The 23,514-nt window shown below is 42.3% G+C and overlaps 1 protein-coding gene across 1 annotated transcript in view; it reads left to right on the top strand.

Annotated features, from left to right (window-relative positions):
- The window catches only part of erbb2 (erb-b2 receptor tyrosine kinase 2), a 46,626-nt gene that overhangs the window by 16,731 nt on the left and 6,381 nt on the right, over positions 1-23,514 (top strand). Inside the window, exons 9-21 of the mRNA XM_041883972.1 lie at positions 20-146; positions 6,144-6,217; positions 6,476-6,566; positions 7,416-7,618; positions 7,888-8,017; positions 15,319-15,415; positions 16,773-16,927; positions 17,275-17,322; positions 17,682-17,820; positions 18,394-18,516; positions 18,695-18,793; positions 18,912-19,097; positions 19,227-19,382. Coding sequence (XP_041739906.1) covers positions 20-146; positions 6,144-6,217; positions 6,476-6,566; positions 7,416-7,618; positions 7,888-8,017; positions 15,319-15,415; positions 16,773-16,927; positions 17,275-17,322; positions 17,682-17,820; positions 18,394-18,516; positions 18,695-18,793; positions 18,912-19,097; positions 19,227-19,382 — 1,628 coding nt within the window. The remainder of the gene's footprint in view (positions 1-19; positions 147-6,143; positions 6,218-6,475; positions 6,567-7,415; positions 7,619-7,887; positions 8,018-15,318; positions 15,416-16,772; positions 16,928-17,274; positions 17,323-17,681; positions 17,821-18,393; positions 18,517-18,694; positions 18,794-18,911; positions 19,098-19,226; positions 19,383-23,514) is intronic.

Here is a 23,514-nt window from a genome sequence, read left to right as displayed (position 1 = left end):
GTATCTATGTGTGTTCCAGTGTGCTATGGGCTGGGCATGGGTGATCTCCAGGGCTCCTCCTGGGTGAGCTCCTCCAACGTGGCCCAGTTCACTGGCTGCAATAAGATCTATGGCAGTCTGGCTTTCCTACCTCAGAGCTTCACAGGGTAACTGCTTTACGTCTCTTTTTTACCTTATATATGGCCCACTAAGAGAGGGGGATTTGTCTGTTACCAGCAGCCACTAAAAACCTGGGTTCAACCTGGGCGAGGTTTTCAGTTTACAGGCAAGCTCAATCCAGAAATCAGGTCCGAGCCTCTTGCCCATTATTGTGCCATCTCCATGCAAGCCATTGCGTGCTAACACCAGAAAGACTCAACAAGGGACTTCTTCCTGTAAATAACTAGTATGGAAGAACTTGCCACATTCACGCTTCCTCACGGGAAGCAATCGCTTGCTGAATCTCTCGGTTTCAAACCTTTCTGGCACTAGCACGCACTGCCTAGCTCTTAGGAAACTTTGCGGTATTTTGTTTTTTTTATGTATTATTTTTTACATTATTAGTTCAGAAAGTGTTTTGTATCATTACATACAGCCGGGAAAAACTATTGGATATCAGAGCGGCGGTAACTCACCAGCATTACGACCAGGAATACGACATTCCCGAAGCAGATCCTTTGTTTGCTCTCCCCAGGGCAATTGAACTGATTCCAGCGGCTGACCCAAAACATCACCGGCGGAGGAGAGGCACTCGGAGCGGCCTGCTGGTTCGACTTAGGAGGCGCGCACACCACCCACCGCTTCCAAGTATATTACTCGCTAATGTTCAGTCTTTGGATAAGGTCGACGAGCTCAGGGCAAGGATTTCTTTCCAGAGAGACATCAGGGCCTGTAACATACTTTGTTTCACGGAAACTTGGCTCTCTCGGGATATTCTGTCGAAATCGGTCCAGCCAGATGGGTTCATAGTGCAGAAATAAATAAATATCTCTCTTGGAAGCAGAAGGACGGAGATGTGTGTTTCATGATTAACGACTCATGGTGTAATTGTAGTAACATACAGGAACTCAAGTCCTTTTGTTAACCCGACATAGAATACCTCACAATCAAATGCCGACCGTATTATCTCCCAAGAGAATTTTCTTCGGTTATAGTCACGCATATCCCCCCTCAAGCTGATACCACGACGGCCCTCAAATAACTTCACTGGACTTTATTCAAACTGGAAACCACATATCCTGAGGCTGCATTTATTGTAGCTGGGGATTTTAACAAAGCAAATTTGAGAACTAGGCTGCAGAAGTTCTATCAACATATCGACTGTTGTACACGGGCTGCAAAAATTCTCGACCATTGCTATTCGATCTTCCGGGATGGTTATAAGGCCCTCCCCCACCCTCCTTTTGGCAAATCTGACAATGTCTCCATTTTGCTCCTCCCTTCCTATAGGCAGAAACTCAAACAGGAAGTACCCGTGCGTGAATCCACGCTTAAAGATTGTTTTGATCACGCGGACTGGGAAATGTTCCGGGTAGCTTGCGAAAATAATTTAGACTAATACACTGAATCGGTGACTGAGTTTATCAGGAAGTGTATAGGAGATGTTGTGCCCAATGTAACTATTAAAACCTACCCTAACGAGAAACCGTGGATAGATGGCAGCATTTGCGCAAAACTGAAAGCGCGAACCACCGCATTTAACCATGGCAAGGTGACTGGGAATATGGCAGAATACAAACAGTGTAGCTACTCACTCCGCAAGGCAATTAAACAGGCAAAACATCAGTATAGAGACAAAGTGGAGTCGCAATTCAATGGCTCAGACACGAGACGTATGTGGCAGGGTCTACAGACAATCATGGAATACAAAAGGAAAACCAGCCACGTCGCCGACACAGACGTCTTGCTTCCGGACAAGCTAAACACCTTCTTTGCCCGCTTTGAGGATAACACAGTGCCACCGACCCGGCTCACTACCAAGGACTCTGGGCTCTCCTCCGTGGCCAACGTGAGTAAGACATTTAAGCATGTCAACCCCCACAAGGCTGCCGTCCCAGACGGCATCCCTAGCCGCATCCTCAGAGCATGCGCAGACCAGCTGGCTGGTGTGTTTACGGACATATTCAATCTCTCCCTATCCCAGTCTGCTGTCCCCACATGCTTCAAGATGGTCACCATTGTTCTTGTACCCAAGAAAGCAAAGGTAACTGAACTAAGTGACTATCGCCCCGAAGCACTCACGTCTGTCATCATGAAGTGCTTTGAGAGACTAGTCAAGGATCACCTCTACCTTACCTGTCACCCTAGACACACTTCAATTATCTTACCGCCCAAATAGATCCACAGACGATGCAATTGCCATCACTCTGCACACTGCCCTATCCCATCTGGACAAGAGGAATACCTATGTAAGAATGCTGTTCATTGACTATAGCTCAGCATTCAACACCATAGTACCCTCCAAGCTCATCATTAAGCTCGAGGTCCTGGGTCTGAACCCCGCCCTGTGCAACTGGGTCCTGGACTTCCTGACAGGCCGCCCCCCAGGTGGTGAATGTAGGAAACAACATCTCCACTTCGCTGATTCTCAACACTGGGGTCCCTCAAGGGTGCGTGCTCAGCCCCCTCCTGTACTCCCTGTTCACCCATGACTGCGTGGCCAGGCACGCCTCCAACTCAATCATCAAGTTTGCAGACGACACAACAGTAGTAGGCTTGATTACCAACAATGACGAGACAGCCTACAGGGAGGAGGTGAGGGCTCTGGGAGTGTGGTGCCAGGAAAATAACCTCTCACTCAACGTCAACAAAACAAAGGAGATGATCGTGGACTTCAGGAAATAGCAGAGGGTGCACCCCCCTATCTACATCGACGGGACCGCAGTGGAGAAGGTGGAAAGCTTCAAGTTCCTTGGCGTACACATCACTGACGAACTGAAATGATCCACCCACGCAGACAGTGTGGTGAAGAAGGCGCAACAGAGCCTCTTCAACCTCAGGAGGCTGAAGAAATGTGGCTTGGCACCTAAAACTTTTACAGATGCACAATTGAGAGCATCCTGTCGGGCTGTATCACCGCCTGGTACGGCAACTGCACCGCCCGCAACCGCGGGGCTCTCCAGAGGGTGGTGCGGTCTGCCGAACGCATTACCGGGGGCAAACTACCCGCCCTCCAGGACACCTACAGCACCCGATGTCACAGGAAGGCCAAAAAGATCATCAAGAACATCAACCACCCGAGCCCCTGCCTGTTCACCTCGCTATCATCCAGAAGGCGAGGTCAGTACAGGTGCATCAAAGCTGGGACTGAGAGACTGAAAAACAGCTTCTATCTCAAGGCCATCAGACTGTTAAAAGCCATCACTAGCACATTAGAGGCTGCTGCTGCCTATTGAAATCACTGGCCACTTTAAGAAATGGAACACTAGTCACTTTAATAATGTTTACATATCTTGCATTACTCATCTCATATTTATATACTGTATTCTATAATATTCTACTGTATCTTAGTCCATGCCGCTCTGTCATTGCTCGTCCATATATGTATATATTCTTCGTTTTTTTCAATTGCTTACACACTAAAATTAAAACTTTCCCACAATTAGCAAAACCTTACACTCAAAGAGCAAAACACTGGCCTAGATTTGCACAACTGTAAGCACATTGTCAGCTTCACACTTTTTGAAAAATATTAAACACACTTGTATGCATTTGACACAGAAATGTATCATGATGTCATTTCCGTGCAATTTCAAAGCAAAGGCTTTCAAATGAACACACCCATGAACCAATTGGTTAAACACAGCCACCAGGTGTGCACACACACTGGTGCTTAATTGTAGACACACCGATCAGGTTTAAGCACTATAAAAAGGCAACAGGTAAGTTCACCTGTCTTCAAAAAAAATTGACGGTGTCAGAGGAAGATGAAGGCGAGAGGAAGACCTGGAGGAGGGGTAGGACATACACAAAGAAGAAGACAACCAAATCTGTGTAACGAAATTTTTGCTACAATTGTGGACCATGTAATAAACCACGGACTAACACTGAGGGAGGCTGGACTGAGAGTACAGCCTAACCTAAGCAGGTACACGGTGGCATCAATAGTTCGGACATTTCGTCAAGAGCACAGGTGAGAAACGTATATTCTGTCAACAGAAAATCCATTGCTTACTGCATGTACTATATCAACAGTTTTGGTATCTATTCCTGTATCATTTTACAGTAAGCTACATGTATTTTGTTTGGCCAACATAGGATTGAATGTCGAGAACACCAAGGAGGGAAGGGCCCCATATTCACACAGGAGCGAGAGAGAGATCATAAACCTCATTTTGGCCAATAATGCAATCACACTTAGAGAAATTCAAGCCCATATTGTCAATGATCACCGAATTTTCAATAATGTCCAACTGGTCTCTCTGTCAACAATAGCCCGTATCCTTAAAAAACATCAAATTCTGATGAAACAACTGTACAAAGTGCCATTTGAAAGAAATTCAGACAGGGTGAAAGGCCTGCGGCGTGAATATGTGGTGGTACGTTTTGTTCATTGACTGTAGTATTGTGTACTGCACACACAACCTTTTTACTGTACACTGTACATAGCAGACCTACAGTAAATTGATCTACACAATGTGATCTTTTGCTGTATTTCAGAGAGTTTTGCAAATGGATGCGTAGGAAGTCCCGCATGAGTTTATATACATTGATGAGGCTGGATTTAACCTTACAACAGTGAGAAGAAGGGGAAGAAACATAATTGGCCACAGGGCTATTGTCAATGTACCAGGGTAACGTGGGGGTAACATTACCCTTTGTGCTGCCATTACACAGAATGGGGTCCTCCACCGCCATGCCAACTTGGGTCCTTACAACACTGACCTCATTCTTACATTTTTAGACAGATTACACAATATTATCACAGCAGCAAACCAAAAGGACCAGATGCAATACATTGTCGTCTGGGACAATGTAGCTTTCCATAGTTCTGCTCTGGTCCAAAACTGGTTTCATCAACACCCACAATTTACAGTTCAATACCTTCCACCAAACTCCCCCTTCCTAAACCCCATCAAGGAGTTATTCTCAGCATGGCGGTGGAAGGTTTATGATCTCCGGCCCATGTCCAGATGGCCCTCATTCAAGCTACGGTGGAAGCATGTGATCAAATTGAAGCAGCATCCATACAAGGGTGGATTTGTCAATCCAAAAGATTCTTCCCACGTTACCTTGCAAATGAAAATATAGCCTGTGACGTTGACGAGGCCCTGTGGCCAGATCGAGCTAGGCGGAGAGATGTTTAGATTATTTTTATTTTTTATTCGGTACTGAACTGGATATGTAATTTTATGTTACAGTATTACTGTAAGCTTACAGTACAATGGTACGTTCAGTAATACTGTATGAAAACTGGAAAAGGTTTTGTTATGAATGTTTTGTTGAAATGTTCAGTATTGACTGACTTAAGTACATGAAAATAAATACATATTTTCATTAGTCTGCACAATTGGTGTCATGTGGTGTTGGTGAATTTATTTTTACACTTTCTCTATGTAAATGCTAAAAGTGTTTTAGGTTGAGCACAGGAGTGTTTAACTGATTCAAACAGAATCAGACCATATGATGGTTGGGTTTATGTTATGACGACAAAATAAGGTTTTTATAAGACATTGTATAGTTTTGACAAAAGTGTTGAATTTTGCAAATGATCTGAGGTGTTGTGCTACTTTGGTGTAGTGTTGTGCTAATTGTGTGAAGGGGTTTGAAAAACCGGGCCCTGTTTTCAAAATTGTGCTTAAGCAATTGAAAAAAACTGTGATTCCATTCCTTACTTAGATTTGTGTGTATTAGGTATATGTTGTGAAATTGTTAGATATTACTTGTTAGATATTACTGCACTGTCGGAGCTAGAAGCACAAGCATTTCGCTACACCTGCAATAACATCTGCTAAACACGTGTATGTAACAAATACAATTTGATTTGATTTGATAATGGGCAAGTGGCTATTGTGTAGCAGTATCACCCTCCTGGGTGATGTCATGGCAGCTATTTTATGCCTGAAAGCTCACATCACATTAGCTGTCACATGTTGAGTTGTTATGATGGTGTTAATGTCCATATTGACCACACGCATGTGTGATCTCTGTGTTCCTTTGTCCAGGGACCCATTGGCTAACATGACAGGCCTGACCCTCAGTGAGCTGGATGCATTTAAGAATTTGGAGGAGATCACAGGTACTGAACACACGCATACACATGCATGTACATGTAAACACACATACACACACATGCGCGCACACGCATATATACGTACATGCATGCATGTGCATATAAACGGAATGCACACACACTCGCACAAATGCACACACGTACCCGCACACATGCACTCACACGCACAAACATGCACAGCCATTTACACACACAAACTTTACTTTTTTGGGGGACAGCATTGATTCTGTATGCGTGTGTGGTGTGTGTTTCTGTTCCCTACAGGATATCTGTACATTGATGCGTGGCCAGCCAACTGGACTAACCTGAGTGTGTTTGAGAACCTGAAAGTGATCCGAGGAAGGATGCTCTATAAGTAAGTCTGTAAAACCATCCATCTGTCTGTTTGTCTCCGCCATGTCATTACAGTATTATGTCTGTTTGTCAGTCCGCCGGCCAGTCCGTCTGTCCACTAGTTTCAGTCTACTAATGTTTCATGAAGTCTGTCTTATATAATACTTTTTGTCTGTCTGTTTGTCTTGCCAGTCAATGTCAATTATGTCTATCTACCTGTCTCGCTGTCTCTTTATCTGTCTGCCTGCCTGCCTGTCTAGGTTTGTCCTCATTATATGTGTCCATGTTATATGTATGTCTGTCTGGTCAAGGATCCCATGAACTTTGGGTTCAAAAAGCTAATGATTACCTAGCACAGCTGCCTGAGGCTGCAGGGTGATATTGTAAATATTGCAGGTTAGAGTGGATGGAAGTCTGTACAATTGCTACTGGAGCATGCTGTGTTGATCTGAGAATGTTCTTGTACTTTATGGCGTTTTTTGCTTTCAGTTTTCTGTCAAGCTATCTACTCTTTCACTCCTCCCCTTACCCTTCTTCTACCATCGTTCTCTCTCCTCTTAACCCCATTTTCTCCTCCAACATTTTTCACTCCCAAAAATAGCTCTAAATGTTCTAAATAACGGGAGCTCCGATACTAAACCTCCGATACTATACCGATTGCATTGTGTGTGGTGCGTGTATTGTGCTGTAACTAAATCTGCTGTTAAACTAAAGTCACTCATCACGGAAATTGTAAAACAAAAAAAATTACAACATAAGTCGCTCTGCAGATTATAACTTTACTTACAGTGTGTTAGCTCACAGCGCAGGTGTCTTTGCCCATACTACTAAATTAATAAATGTACTACCTCCTCTCCTCTCTTTCCTTTAGGGGTGTGTTCTCTCTGGGGGTCCAGTCAATACAGATCCGTTCTCTGGGTCTGCGTTCGCTCAGGAGCATCAGTGGGGGTCTGGTCCTGCTCCACAACAACCCCCAACTCTGCTACACCCAGGACCTGCCCTGGGGGACCCTGCTGCACCCCACCCAGGGGCCCCACCGAATCGTCAATGCCAACCAGGACCCCCAGGAGTGTGGTATGCATAACACACACACATTCATGAATGAAAACAAGCAGCACACGTGCATGCTAATATGCAAATTTTGTGGATGGTTATGCCTGTGTGTGTATGGTGGTTGTGTGTTGAGAGGGAAGAAACATCAGCATGTGTGTGTGTTCGTGTGTGTGTGTGCATTCATGTGTGTGAATATGTTAGTACTTTCCATGTGGCACCAAAAGCTGTGTCCTTGGTGATCAGTAAAGTTTATTTAATCTAATTTAATTATTTTGGTCTTCTCCTCCTAGTGGTGGAGGGCCGTGTGTGTCACCTGCTGTGTGCTAAGGGCTGCTGGGGGCCAGGGCCCAGTCAGTGTGTGGCCTGTGTGAAATTCCAGCGCGGGAAGGAGTGCGTGGAGGAGTGCGACATCTATCAGGGGTGAGAGACGGTCAAACAACCTGTCACACACACATAAGTGCATACACACACGTTCTCCCGGCTTCTATGGCTGGAGAATAAGTAGGAGTGTGTGGAGGAGTGCGATATCTTTCAGGGATGAGAGACAAATGGGGTGCCGTTTGTAACAGCTGTATGTTATGAAAAAGGTGCATTTTGTGCCATGAAATGCAAATATTGCCATCTTTTGCATCCACAAAATGGAGATGGTCAAAAATGAACGGGCAGTGTACTGTATGTCAGAGCAAATCAATTCAAATGCAGAAATGACAAGTGGACCAAATTATAAAGCATTTAGCCAATCAATCGAAAAGCTTTTATTGTTGAATCTGCCCTCTGGTTCCTTTGGTTGATCCAGACCAAAGCAGCTTGTACGCGCATGCGCCATCGCGCACATGCAGGTTAAAATATCTAAACCAACTGTGAACCAAGTATATTAATTTGGGGGCATGTCGGAAACACACATGAAACATTCATGGACTTTTAGCTAGCTTGCTATGGCTAGCCAATTTGATTTGTCCTGGGAGATGAACATTGGGGGGGGGGGACCACACTTGTGGTGGTCGTAGAGCAAAACAGAGAACATCATCTTCGTGAGAGTCTCATGGTCTGACAAACACCGCTCTAGCTCTGTCACCTTTCACCGCAGATGCGTAAGTGTTACATAGGCGGATGCGGTGGATTGAGACGGACATCAACCTTAGGGGGTTAAACAACTAATTAATTCCATTTCAAAAGAACAGAATATCATATTTTGGGTTTTATTAAAAAGGTCAAATAGGGGGTGCTTATATTTGGCCTGTTCCACACATGTACAATTGTGTGGTGTGAAATGGAAATGTGTTTTTTATGCATATCCCACTCCCCCTGAAACGCCTTCGGAGAGTCGGGTCACGGCTAAGGATCAGCCATTATTGACGGCGACCCTGGAGCAATTAGTGTTAAGTGCAGATTTTTCACCTAGTCGGCTCGGGGATTCGAACTAGTATCCTTTCGGTTACTGGCCAAAAGCTCTAACCGCTAGGCTACCCTATGGCTATGCTGCTGCAAGTGCTGATGTGTAGAATGCATGGAATAGCGGTTATTCTACAAAAAAAAGTTATATTTTGAAATAGAGCCCATGCCTTAATTTTAAAGAGTTGTTTGGCAAATGTATGTGTTTTAGGAACCTTAGAACCTTCTCTTTCCAATAGGTTATGAAATCAAAACGTCTTACCTGTATGAAGCATGATTTAAAACATTTGCTTTTTGGCAAGCTGAGTTCCCTTCTTTGTCAATTAGGCTACCCACGCTGCGCTGCAGTCTCTTCATTCACAAGGCAATTTATAATATTGTCATCCATCAGACTATTGTCATCTTGCCTTTAGCCTACATTTATTATTATAGGCCTGTGTGAAATTAGTTTTCGATATACTTTAGGTGTAGTTTTGATGGGCCATTGTCAGGTGGCAGCCTACTGTTAGGTGAAGGAAGGGGGGAAAATTACATGTCCTCCTAAAACTGCTTATAACACAAACTCTGTTTGTGATAGCGAAATTCAAATGAATAGACTTATTTAGGAAAAGTCAAGGATGGGGGGACATGACCATAAATGGCAGAGTAATTAAATTGTTAAATTCATGTGACCTTAAAATGATGCTCTCGGCCCTTCTAGTGTTAATCGACAGATAAAAGGGGAAACCTAGTTAGTTTTTAGTTAGTTATCTATGATTAACCTTTTGACGTGTACGATCACATATTCCTGATTGTTGAGTGGTCCCTGTAGCATACCATCGCAATTATGTGATTGGAATAGTAGCAACAGAACGTATGATGCAACAAACGTGTCTACACAGCAGTGTTGTCTGAAAAGCATCTAAACAATGTTTTGTACTGATGGAAAATAAAGGTCTTCAAAACGTAATTCCTCAATTTCACCTTTTATTGTAAAAGATAAATGCAAACTTCATCATCTAAGCATCACACGGAACACATCCTCAGCCAAACTCATTCCATAAACCAGTCTAAATAACAGGTTGCGCTGACAAAAAACTAAAACAAAAGTTAGTGACCTAACAGCTAGACTTGTTTACAATGTACCACATCTCTGGTGAGCACAAGGGAGAAATGTAATATTGTTTAGAAAAGAGATATGTGTCAGCTAAGCTAACAGTGGCTAAATTCTTTATGATGGCAGCCATGTTTGTTTATGTTTGACAAGCCATTCACTATAAGACGCAAATAAACAAAGTCAAAGATGGCTGCGCCCATTGCCCGAATAAGATCAATTTAGTTTGGCCACTTTTCAGCATATTTCAAATATTTGATGTGCTCGTTACAGTGTATACAAGAACCGGAACACATGACTAGACAAGTCGTTTACTGTTTTTGACAAATCACAAAGCAAATAAAATATTATCACCTCACAGATTATCACCTCAAATACAAGCCTACTGCCTAGCCTAGCCATAGTGCAAAAGCTAAACAGGGTTGCCTGATTTGGGTGAAACCATTTTAGGGAGGGTTGTAGTCAGTAATACTTGAAGTTTATACAAATGTAACCACGTTTTGGAAGGAGATCGATAACTGGTCCACCCATGTAACATTCAGACGGTAAATCACACCAAAGCATAAACCTAGATACTCCTGTCTAGCTCCATAGTTTACGATAACCCATTATATCTACAACCTCGCCTCACTCATGCCACGGTCTGTGCACACAATATAGCTGACTACTCGCACTGTAACGGTTTTGACTTGAGGTTATTGTTTGTTAGGGGTGCCAGGTAGGTTGTGCATACCAGAGAAAATATTGATTTCTCCTTTTTGTTTGTGAGGAAATTAGTCCCTTCCGTTCCGTCAAGTTTACACCAATACAAAGGACTCATGTAAAAGTCAGTATGGAAATACACTTTTCATAAACCCTTAAAACATTGTAAATAACTTCAAAACAACTGTGTACTTTTGTGTTGGTTGTATTACCAAAATAAATGATATCACACATAATAATGTCACAACACAATGATCTCTGATTCCTCAAGAAAAGTCTCGTACCTCAGGCCTTAAAAGAGTCCAGCCCGGTAAATGAGTTAAAGTGAACTCAAGTAACCTCAGTCACGCAATTGTCCTTCCTTAAAGTGATGCGTAAAACCAGTTTAATTCATACAATCAGATTGCAATAAACTCCCATTTCACACACAATAAAGAGTATCAGAAATCTCAGTAGTCTTCAACTACAACTGAACACATAAATCAACACGGTATACAGTGAGGGAAAAAAGGATTTGATCCCCTGCTGATTTTGTACGTTTGCCCACTGACAAAGAAATGATCAGTCTATAATTTTAATGGTAGGTTTATTTGAACAGTGAGAAACAGAATAACAACAAAAAAATCCAGAAAACGCATGTCAAAAATGTTATAAATTGATTTGCATTTTAATGAGGGAAATAAGTATTTGACCCCCTCTCAATCAGAAAGATTTCTGGCTCCCAGGTGTCTTTTATACAGGTAACGAGCTGAGATTAGGAGCACACTCTTAAAGGGAGTGCTCCTAATCTCAGTTTGTTACCTGTATAAAAGACACCTGTCCACAGAAACAATCAATCAATCAGATTTCAAACTCTCCACCATGGCCAAGACCAAAGAGCTCTCCAAGGATGTCAAGGACAAGATTGTAGACCTACACAAGGCTGGAATGGGCTACAAGACCATCGCCAAGCAGCCTGGTGAGAAGGTAACAACAGTTGGTGCGATTATTCGCAAATGGAAGAAACACAAAATAACTGTCAATTTCCCTCGGTCTGGGGCTCCATGCAAGATCTCACCTCGTGGAGTTGCAATGATCATGAGAACGGTGAGGAATCAGCCCAGAACTACACGGGAGGATCTTGTCAATGATCTCAAGGCAGTTGGGACCATAGTCACCAAGAAAACAATTGGTAACACACTACGCCGTGAAGGACTGAAATCCTGCAGCGCCCGCAAGGTCCCCCTGCTCAAGAAAGCACATATACAGGGCCGTCTGAAGTTTGCCAATGAACATCTGAATGATTCAGAGGAGAACTGGGTGAAAGTGTTGTGGTCAGATGAGACCAAAATCGAGCTCTTTGGCATCAACTCAACTCGCCGTGTTTGGAGGAGGAGGAATGCTGTCTATGACCCCAAGAACACCATCCCCACCATCAAACATGGAGGTGGAAACATTATGCTTTGGGGGTGTTTTTCTGCTAAGGGGACAGGACAACTTCACCGCATCAAAGGGACGATGGACGGGGCCATGTACCGTCAAATCTTGGGTGAGAACCTCCTTCCCTCAGCCAGGGCATTGAAAATGGGTCATGGATGGGTATTTCAGCATGACAATGACCCAAAACACACGGCCAAGGCAACAAAGGAGTGGCTCAAGAAGAAGCACATTAAGGTCCTGGAGTGGCCTAGCCAGTCTCCAGACCTTAATCCCATAGAACATCTGTGGAGGGAGCTGAATGTTCGAGTTGCCAAACGTCAGCCTCGAAACCTTAATGACTTGGATTTTTTTGTTGTTATTCTGTCTCTCACTGTTCAAATAAACCTACCATTAAAATTATAGACTGATCATGTCTTTGTCAGTGGGCAAACGTACAAAATCAGCAGGGGATCAAATACTTTTTTTCCCTCACTGTAAATCACCCCAAAACAAATGATATACCGTATGCAAAAAAGTTGTAGTCAGATCGGTAGTTCAACAATAGACATAAGTAGAGCTGATACTGATTGATCCTGCGACACAGCTACAGTACACACTTTTAAATACAGCAAAACAATCAGGGTATCAACGAGCTTCCAAGCTGGGGGTTGAACACTTCCTGACTTGATCCACCCTGTTCTCACTCTCTTCCGCCTCGACCAGGCTAAAACCTATCCAAGTCATAATGTTCACCGCATTTGATGATTGCAAAATATCTTCCTCGCTTGGTGATGAGGCAGGCATCTGTAGACTACATGTCCAGTGGTGATAATACGTTGACATGATGATAAAATATACGCACCGCTGTAGCCTAGTTTTTCCAGGGGAGAACAAATTAAATGAATTTAAAAAATGAATAACAAGTATTTAGGATGCCAGCATTTCCCTTAGCTATGGTCGACATATGTATTATATGCTCTCACTTTGTTTGTTCGCCACTATTGTATCAAACACACCGGACATAACACCTGAGCTACAGGGGGTTATGAAATAACATATGGAATCATGTAGTAACCAAAAAAGACAAATCAAAATATGTTCTATATTTGAGATTCTTCAAATAGCCACCCTTTGCCTTGATGACAGCTTTGCACATACTTGGCATTCTCTCAACCAGCTTCACCTGGAATGCTTTTCCAACAGTCTTGAAGGAGTTCCCACATATGCTGAGCATGATAGTCCCACTAAGCCCAAACCAGATGGGATGGCGTATCGCTGCAGAATGCTGTGGTAGCCATGCTGGTTAAGTGTGCCTTGTATTTTAAATAAATCACAGTGTCACCAGCAAAGCACCCCCACACCATAACACCTCCTCCTCCATGCTTTATGGTGGGAAATACACATGCGGAGATCATCCATTCACCCACTCCGCGTCTCAGAAAGACACAGCGGTTGGAACCAAAATCTCCAATTTGGACTCCAGACCAAAGGACACATTTCCAGCGGTCTAATGTCCATTGCTCGTGTTTCTTGGCCCAAGCAAGTCTCTTCTTCTTATTGGTGTCCTTTAGTAGTGGTTTCTTTGCAGCAATTCGACCATGAAGGCCTGATTCACATAGTCTCCTCTGAACAGTTGATGTTGAGATGTGTCTGTTACTTGAACTCTGTGAAGCATTTATTTGAGCTGCAATTTCTGAGGCTGGTAACTCTAATGAACTTATTCTCTGCAGCAGAGGTAACTCTGGGTCTTCCATTCCTGTGGCGGTCCTCGTGAGAGCCAGTTTCATCATAGCGCTTGATGGTTTTTGCAACTGCACTTGAAGAAACTTTCAAAGTTCTTGAGATTTTCCATATTGACCTTCATGTCTTAAAGCAATGATGGACTGTCGTTTCTCTTTGCCTATTTGAGCTGTTCTTGCCATAATATGGACTTGGTCTTTTACCAAATAGGGCTATCTTCTGTATACCACCCCTACGTTGTCACAACACTACTGATTGGCTCAAACGCATTAAGAAGGAAAGAAATTCCACAAATGAACTTTTAAGAAGGCACACCTGTTAATTGAAATGCAATCCAGGTGACTACCTCATGAAGCTAGTTGAGAGAATGCCAAGCGTGTGCAAAGCTGTCATCAAGGCAAAGGGTGGCTATTTGAAGAATCTCAAATATAAAATATATTTTGATTTGTTTAACACTTTTTTGGTTTTGATGTCTTCACTATTATTCTACAATGTAAAAATAAAGAAAAACCCTTGAATGAGTAGGTGTGTCCAAACTTTTGACTGGTAGTGTACATGTAGTTGGGGTAAAAGTGACAAGGCAATCAGGATAGATAATAAACAGAGTAGCAGCAGCGAGTGTGAAAGTGTGTGTGTGTGTGTGTGTGTGTTTGTTTTGTGTGTGTGTGTGAGCATATGTAGTGTGTGTGTTGTTCATTAGGACACACAATGGATAATGTTAAATGTTTTGCAACAGAAAACATAAATCCAGCCCTGGTAGTTCCTCCCTGTTTCAGTCTGTTTTATTCTGTTTGGTGTCTAATGAACACGACCCTGCATTATGTAGCTCTGGTCAAAAGTAGGGCACTGTATAGACGGGTGGGTTGTCTAGCAACAAAACTGATTCGTGCACAACTTTGAGGAAAAATAGACAGGGTTGGCTTACATTCAAAGGATTATTGACAACATGTAAACTACCTTTTGTCTCCAAATGTTTATTGAAAACACAAAACAATTTGCACAATAAGCACTTGTTGTTTCTCAAATACATCGCTACAGTTGTTGGTTAGCTAGCTAGTAAACTTTTGCCATATTAGCATAAACATTAATAAATAAGTCAAAACACCTCAAAACAAGATATGGTATCAAGAATAAGATACAACTAGTTTAAAAGACCTACGATTCCCCACACATAATTTTTATGACGTTGTCAGGCAACCCGTCTATAGGGATTTTATTTTAAATGGTAATCTTGAGATCATCTTGAGATGCAGGTAGAGTGTGTGGACTGTTTGGATGTGTAACTAAGGCGATGATGGTGATGATTGTGATGATGACGATTATGATAATGATGGCGGTGATAATGACTGTGACAATGGTGATGATAGTGATGGTGATGATGATGTATTTGGTGCAGGTCCCCGAGGGAGTTTTTTGACAGCTCCGAGAGAGTCTGTGGCGCCTGTCACTCAGAGTGTCGCCCCATCAATGGCTCTGCCTCCTGCCTAGGCCCGGTAAGACGTGTGTGTGTGTGTTTGTGCGTGTGTTTGATCTATTTTCATCTGTTTGTGTGTATTTTCATTCATGAGTTTTTGTGTGTGTGTGTGTGTTTTCATTTATAGTGCTGTGAAAAAGTATTAGCCCCCTTTCTAATTTTCTCTACCTTTGCATATTTTCGATCCTGAATGTTATCAGATCGTCAACCAAAACCTAATATTACATAAAGGGGACCTGAGTGAACAAATAACAAAACAATTACATACTTATTTAATATATTTCATAAACAAAGTTATGCAACAAGGCTTCCTGTAGTTGTTGATCAGTCTCTCACGTCGCTGTGGAGGAATTTTGTCTCACTCTTCCATCCAGAACTGCTTTAACTCAGCGAAATTTGCGGGTTTTCAAGCATGAACCGCTCATTTCAAGTCCTGTCACAACATCTCAATTGGGATTAGGTCTGGACTTTGACTAGGCCATTCTAAAACTTCAAATTTGTTGCTTTTAAGCCATATTCATGTTGACTTGATTGTGTGCGCTTCCGCTTCAGCTCACAGACGGATGGCCTTACATTCTTCTGTATAATTCTCTGATACAGGTAGAACCTTACTTCCACAGTAAGAACCTCATACCTATGGTCAAGCATGGTGGTGGTGGTAGTGTGATGGTTTGGGGATGCTTTGCTGCCTCAGGTCCTGGATGACTTGCCTTAATAGAAGGAACCATGAATTCTGCTCCGTATCAGAGAATTCTACAGGAGAATGTCAGACCATCCGTCTGTGAGCTGAAGCTGAACCGCAGCTGGGTTCATGAAAACACTCAAGTGTACATGAAAATTGTTAAAAAGCAACAGATTTGAAGTTTTGGAATGGCCTAGTCAAAGTCCAGACCAATTGAGATGTTGTGGTAGGACTTGAAACGAGCGGTTCATGCTTGAAAACCCACAAATGTCGCTGAGTTAAAGCAGTTCTGCATGCAAGAGTGGAACCAAATTTCTCCACAGCGATGTGAGAGACTGATTAACAACTTCAGGAAGCATTTGGTTGCAGTCATTGCAGCTAAAGGTGGCACAACCAGTTATTGAGTGTAAGGGTGCAATTACTTTTTCACACAGGGGAATTAGGTGTTGCGTAACTTTGTTAATTAAATAAATAAAATAATTATACCTTTTTTTTGTTATTTGTAAAGTCAGGTTCCCTTTATCTAATATTAGGTTTTGGTTGAAGAGCTGATAACATTCAGTATCAAAGATATGCAAAAATAGAGAAAATCAGAAAGGGGGCAAATACTTTTTACTATATGTGTGTGTGTAAATACTATATGTGTGTGTGTGTGTGTGTGTGAATCTATGCCCCTCTTTTGTCTTACCTATAGGGGGCCCACCAATGTACAGATTGCCTGCACTACCAGGATGGGGAGGTGTGTGTGGAGAAATGTCCCAGTGGGTTGAAGGAGGAGCAGCACACTGTGTGGAAATACAGCAATGCCACGGGCCACTGCCTCTCCTGCAACACCAACTGCACACTCTCGTGAGTGTACACATACACACACACACACACACACACACACACACAGGCATGTGATCGCATACACACACACAAACTTAAACAGACACACAGATATGACATGAGACATACACACACAAACAGGCGTGTGAACAAACACACAAACAGGCATGTGAACACACACATATACACACACACACAGTTCAGACACACACACACAGGCATGTGATCACATACACACACACAAACTTAAACACACACAGAGATATGACATGAGATATACACACACAAACAGGTACGTGAACACATAAACACACACACACACACCACCACCAAACTGCACAATGCTAATGCTGCTTTCTCTTTCTTAGGTGCACTCAGAAGGATGAAAGAGGCTGCCCCATCCATACTAAAACAGGGTAACGTTTTCCATCACAAATATCTGTTATGTTCTGATATCCCATTGTCTTTCAAATTATAAATTTTTTCAAACCACACTCACCACTTTGCTGCTGTTTCTCCCCTCTATCCAACTCTCTCCCATTCTCTCTTTTCCAACTGTCGTAAAAAATAAAATCTTTCATCTCTCCTGCTCTATAACTTAAGTTCTCCAGCGTCATCTTTGAGCCTTCTGTTCTGTTCGTCGAGGATTACTTCATCTGCTTCAATGCATTCACAAAAAAAGCACAAGGAAGCCAAGAGTTTTATGAATGTGTAGTAGCAGTAATAAAAGTAGTAGGTCCTTGATGAATGTGAATGTTGCTCTCTATCTTTCCAGGCCGGGCACGTCGATAGCGGCGGCGGTGGGCGGGGCGGTGCTCTTCCTCATCCTATTGGGTCTGCTGGTGTTCTACCTACGCCGACAGAAACAGCTCAAAAGGAAGGAGACATTGAGGAGGATCCTCCAGGAGCATGAGGTGGGTGTGGGCACTGCCATGACACATGGGGCTGGCGTGAAGCATCATGGAGGTTGTAGTTCAAAAGACAGATTTTGGAAAATGATTCATGTGAAGCTTGTAAATTATCTATTTGTAATATCAATAGGTAGATCATACAACGTGTTAATAAGCTGTCTGTTTTATAGTTACAGGGGTTAAAGTTCTCTGTCACTGCGACGGATTTCCTTCATATGGATTCATATATTTATTTTAATATATTGAATAGGACTAGAATTGGTCAAGTTTAATACAGGTACAAAATGATCCTCTTTCCCTAAGAACATGATGGTCATGCCTTTTTTACATGAAACGGGAGGTTAATTTGGCCCCAGACAATCAATCTGACATCAACTTACGTTTCAGTCATGGGATCTTTTTCTTCTTTAACCCCTGTAGTTAATCTGTTATTAGTGTTTCCCAGGGCATTATCAATGTTGTAGGTCTTGTAGTAACACAAAGCGTGATAAAAGTTTCAGTTCTAAGTGAAAGAGTCAGTGATTACAGTTCTAGTTTTAACTGCAAGCATGATGGGAGTCTTCTCTCTGTCTGTAGCTGGTGGAGCCTCTGACTCCCAGCGGAGCCATGCCCAATCAGGCCCAGATGCGCATCCTCAAGGAGACAGAGCTAAAGAAGCTAAGAGTTCTGGGCTCAGGAGCCTTCGGCACTGTCTACAAGGTGTGTGTGCGTGCGTGCATCTGTCTGTCTGTCTTTTGCATTGTCTAGAAGATACCCTCATCGAATAGTTTAAAATTGAATCTAACATTGATGTCAACATCATTTACTGAAACTATAACTTTTTCTAAAGTTATTATGTTATTATAGTGTAATTATAATGGGAATATACTCATTCCAGGGGGCATGGGCTCCTGATGGGGAGAATGTGAAGATCCCGGTGGCCATCAAGGTTTTGCGGGAGAACACCTCGCCCAAGGCCAACAAGGAGATCCTGGATGTGAGTTTCAGTATAAACCCATCCTTCTTTTAATTAATTATCTCTTTCTCTTACGCACAGACTATCACTCTCTTTCTCGCTCTTTCTCTCTCACACACACACACACACACACACATAGGAGGCGTACGTAATGGCCGGTGTGGCCAGTCCCTATGTGTGTCGTCTGCTGGGTATCTGCCTGACCTCCACGGTTCAGCTGGTCACCCAGCTCATGCCCTACGGCTGCCTGCTGGACTACGTCCGAGAGAACAAGGACCACATCGGCTCCCAGTACCTCCTCAACTGGTGTGTGCAGATAGCGAAGGTGAGGCTACGAGAGATATGATCAATCCATCTGTCCATCATTCATTAGTTCGTCCGTCTGCAAGGGATCATAATGTCTATGGGTCAAATTTCTTATTTTGTGCCTTTGTGTGTGTGTGTGTGTGTGTAGGGGATGAGCTACCTGGAGGATGTACGTCTTGTGCACAGGGACCTGGCAGCCCGTAACGTCCTGGTAAAGAACCCCAACCACGTCAAGATAACTGACTTCGGCCTGGCTCGCCTGTTGGACATAGACGAAACAGAGTACCATGCAGACGGAGGCAAGGTAGGGCACTGTATGTGTGTGTGTTATATGAGTGTACAAAACATTAGGAACACCTGCTATTTCCATGACATGGACAGACCAGGTGAAAGCAATGATCCCTTATTGATGTCACCTGTTAAGTCCACTTCAATCCACTTAAAATCCACTTCAATCAGTGTAAGTCTATCTGGTAATATTGGTCTATCTGTTAAAACTTGTAATATTAATCTGTATGCAGACGACACTGTTATGTATGCCATTGCCCCAACTGTTGACCAGGCTAAGTTAGAACTGCAATCTGACCTTGTTACCTTACAGAAAGCCCTGATTGGTTTAAAACGTGTACTTAATGCGGGAAAGACTAAATACATCTTGCAGGGCTGCCAACTTTTGAAGAAAGCTTGGAGTGAGATTTGCTATGTGAATTTCATTGCCCAATGGCACAACCCCTAGTTGTGGCAATTTCCTGCAATTCTACATATTCTGACATGGCTTAGGCCTATGACCACAGGTCAGGTGTATTTAGGACTACTGTTGCATACGTTGCTAATAGTTTTGGGTTGGTTGACACTTTATTCAGACAGTAATTAAATGAGATGGGGAGACAGGAAAATGGGAGAAACATTGGGAAGGTTGGGTGCTGGGATTGATCCCTGTTCTCAGGTGGAAAGCTGTATGTGACACATACCGGGGAGTGTTACCACTACACCAGAGCTCTGCACAGGAAATACTAATATTAATAGCTGATGGCAGTGTGTAACCAAATCATAGACTGTATTCTCCTTGTCCATAGACTGCTTTCAAGGTAAGGACACAAACACTTTGTATTTTGGGTAAACTATCTCTTTAAAATAGGGCTGAAAGAAAATCCTGCTTGCTCCCCAGGAGGGTAGGCCACCCCTGATGTTGCCCAAGTGCTGGGTGTTTACAAATGTTCTTGTTATAACAATTAATTTCTCAAAATCACCCAACCTTCAAGAAAAGTCTAATGAACATCAATATTCAGGTGGATTATGCCTACTAGTTGAAGATCCTTGCCATCATCTTACTCTTCATAGACAAAATATGGTGTGTTTATGAGTTGAGTCCCCCTAAAATGTCGAAAATTATATTTGATTCCTGGAGCATTTAATATCCAATGCTTATTTGTATGACTTATTCAAAACTGTCCATGAATGGCTGAAAAAAAATCATAGCCTCATATAATAAATTTTCAAAGACACAAGTATGCATATCAGATTTCAAATATGTGATTATACTGGCAAAATTGGGAAGACGTGGAATCATAAAATAAGTGTGGGGAATAACAGTAGTGTTCTTGCTGACAAGCAGAGTAATTACCCTATATTGTTGCCCATTGTTAAAAATGAGAATTGTTCCACTGATCAGACTAAATAAAGCAAATAGATAATAAAATCTCCTGAAAACAATATTGCATCAATCTGCCCCTACACCCTAACCAAATTATGTTTCTATTTATTGTCCCCCCTCTAGAATAAAACATACACTTTTGCGTTCACAATCTGTTTGACAGGATGATTTTCATAGTTACAAAGCAGGTCACCCTACCAAACTTCCCTGCTAAAACATACTCTAGGTCTGTCTGCTGCCTTTACTTTGTCACAGCCTAAATGCCAATCACCAAACTAGGGGACTACTGCACATTTGTATAAGACATGCTGTCAAAAGGCTGCATTCTGCAATAGGGGCTGGAGTAACAGCAATTACATTTAGTTGACATTGTACATAAAACAGCGCTACCGTGCTGCTATTTTTACAGTTTTATAAACTCAGCGGATAACGTTCTCTCTCTCCATTCAGTTCCACTCGAATCTTGATGGGCGTTTCTTTAAAACATGCATCCAATCCCCTTGATCCCTAACATAACATAACTAGACCAATCATATGCTTCAATAATCCGAGGTTCATAGTGCTGTGGCAAAACAGGACAATGATAGAGATTCTGCTCGTGATGTTAAATTGCAGGCGGATATGCTCCGATTTCAAAACTATTTGGAGAACAGTTTAAAAGTTAATGCGCTGACTATAATGGACTAATTAGAAAAAGAAAAGCAGTACTTTTCAATTCGTGAGATATAGGAGGTGTGCGGTGAGAGCGTGCGAAGAGGGTGAAATGCGTAAAAGTTGGCAGCTCTGATGTTGTTCTTTAGTTCTCGCAATAATGTTTCAGATGGATTACATATTTATTCATTGGATGGTTCTAGTGCTGGAACCTGTTTGGGTTTTTACTTTATCTTCTATAATGGTATTTAAATGTTTGTTTTGTTAAATGTCATATGCAACTCTGTCGCGTTTATGGGTTACTCCATTTGCTACATGAATCGTCTTTCTCCCTCTCCTCCTGTTCCTTCCCACACCAAGCTCTGCCCCCTGTCACTCAAGGAGCGAGCAGTTGCTCGACCAAGGAGTCACGAGCACTTTCATACCGTTCATTCTGCAGTCTGCATAGTCATATGCAGAAAGATGTTGGTGATAAGGAGGCTGCTTTCTACAAGCGTTCTATAATTACAACATTACTTTGTGTATCTTACTGTCTGCTAGTTTGTCTTTTCTTAGCAAGTTCTAGCTAAAATAAATAGTGTTAGCCGCTAATCGTTAGTTAGCTTGCTAGCTAGCTTGCTAAATGTACTGAGTCAGCGCAAACGTAGCTAGCTAACACAGCCAGGTACCAGTAATGGTGTAGGCTTAGATAACCATGTTTGTGCAACGGTATCTTCCAAATCAGAGAAGAATAGACGAAGCATGAGGTGATAAACCATGTAATGTAACCTATAATTAGAGTCCCCTGGAAACACTGACCAACACTTAGGTTCCTACCCTGTCAATAATTCCTCCCTGGCTTATTCATTCATTGTCATGTCAAACAATAATGTAGGGTGCTGCCCACTAGATTCCAACTATATAATTAGATTAATCATTCTATTTCCATGATTCCAACAGTTTAATTAACTAGGCCTAGATTTTTGGCCCATATTATGCAGCTGTGCGGGGCACAGTGTGGAAATAATAACAAAAGTGCAGGAAATGCAGAAAATTATTTTTGTTTTGAAGTTGGATTGAACAGTATACAACATTCAGAATAGAGAAAGCCCCCATTGAAATCACGTATAATGTATGTGTTTCCACCCTAGGGTCATGAACTTCTCATAAAGCATATTTAGAACCATTATTATTCCAAAACATAAAATAACGGCAAATACCATCAAAAATGTGAAAAAGATTGTGATATGAAATTTGGGCCATATCGCCCAGCCCTAGATGGTGCTCCCATTGATCAGGTTCCCGCCTACAAATATCTGGCCATTTGGATTGACAAAGACTTAATGTTTAAAAAACAAATACGGATGAGTTAGTTAAAAAGCTAAGATTTAAAGTGGGCTTATTTTTTAGAAATAGTTCTTGCCTCTCCGTAATTTGCAAATTGTACAGTCAACTTTCCTGCCAGTTCATGATTATGGTGACACCATTTACCAGATTGCAGCAGCCACTACTCTTAAACTTTGGATGCCGTTTACCATAGCGCCATTCATTTTATCACTGGTGACAGTTTTAATACTCACCACTGCATCCTGTATCAAAATGTTGGCTGGTCCTCATTAAAGTCCTGTAGATCAATTTATCACTCCCTTTTTGTTTACAAAGCCCTACTACACAGGCTTCCAACTTAACTAACTTTGTTGTTACAGTATAAAAAAAACAACATGAGATGCCAAACCCGCTCACAGGGTTGGTTAACTCTTGAGGTTTCTCGGGTCTCCACCAAATTAGGTAAATTCACTTTTAGTTTTAATGCACATCATTGCTGGAACCAACTGCAAAATACACTGCAATTGGGCGCTCTGATGCCGCTTGGGCAACTTAAAATATTCATTGGGGAACTATTTGCGGGGGGATTTTGCTGTTTTTCTTTATTGTTTGTTGTGCTGTATTTTAGTTTGTTTTTGTACTGATCTGATTTTTATTGGATTTTTGTCTATGAATTGTATGTGCAGGGCTCCCTTGCGAAAGAGACCCTGGTCTCAATGGCGAATCCCTGTTTAAATAAAGGTTAAAACATTATTTTTTTTAAGATGAAGGGGAGGAGACAGGTTAAAGAAAGATTTTTAAGCCCTGAGACAATTGAGTCATGGAT

This window comes from Coregonus clupeaformis, chromosome 1 (genome assembly GCF_020615455.1).
Source record: "Coregonus clupeaformis isolate EN_2021a chromosome 1, ASM2061545v1, whole genome shotgun sequence".
Lineage (NCBI taxonomy): Eukaryota > Metazoa > Chordata > Actinopteri > Salmoniformes > Salmonidae > Coregonus > Coregonus clupeaformis.
This window is presented reverse-complemented; position numbering and strand designations above follow the sequence as displayed.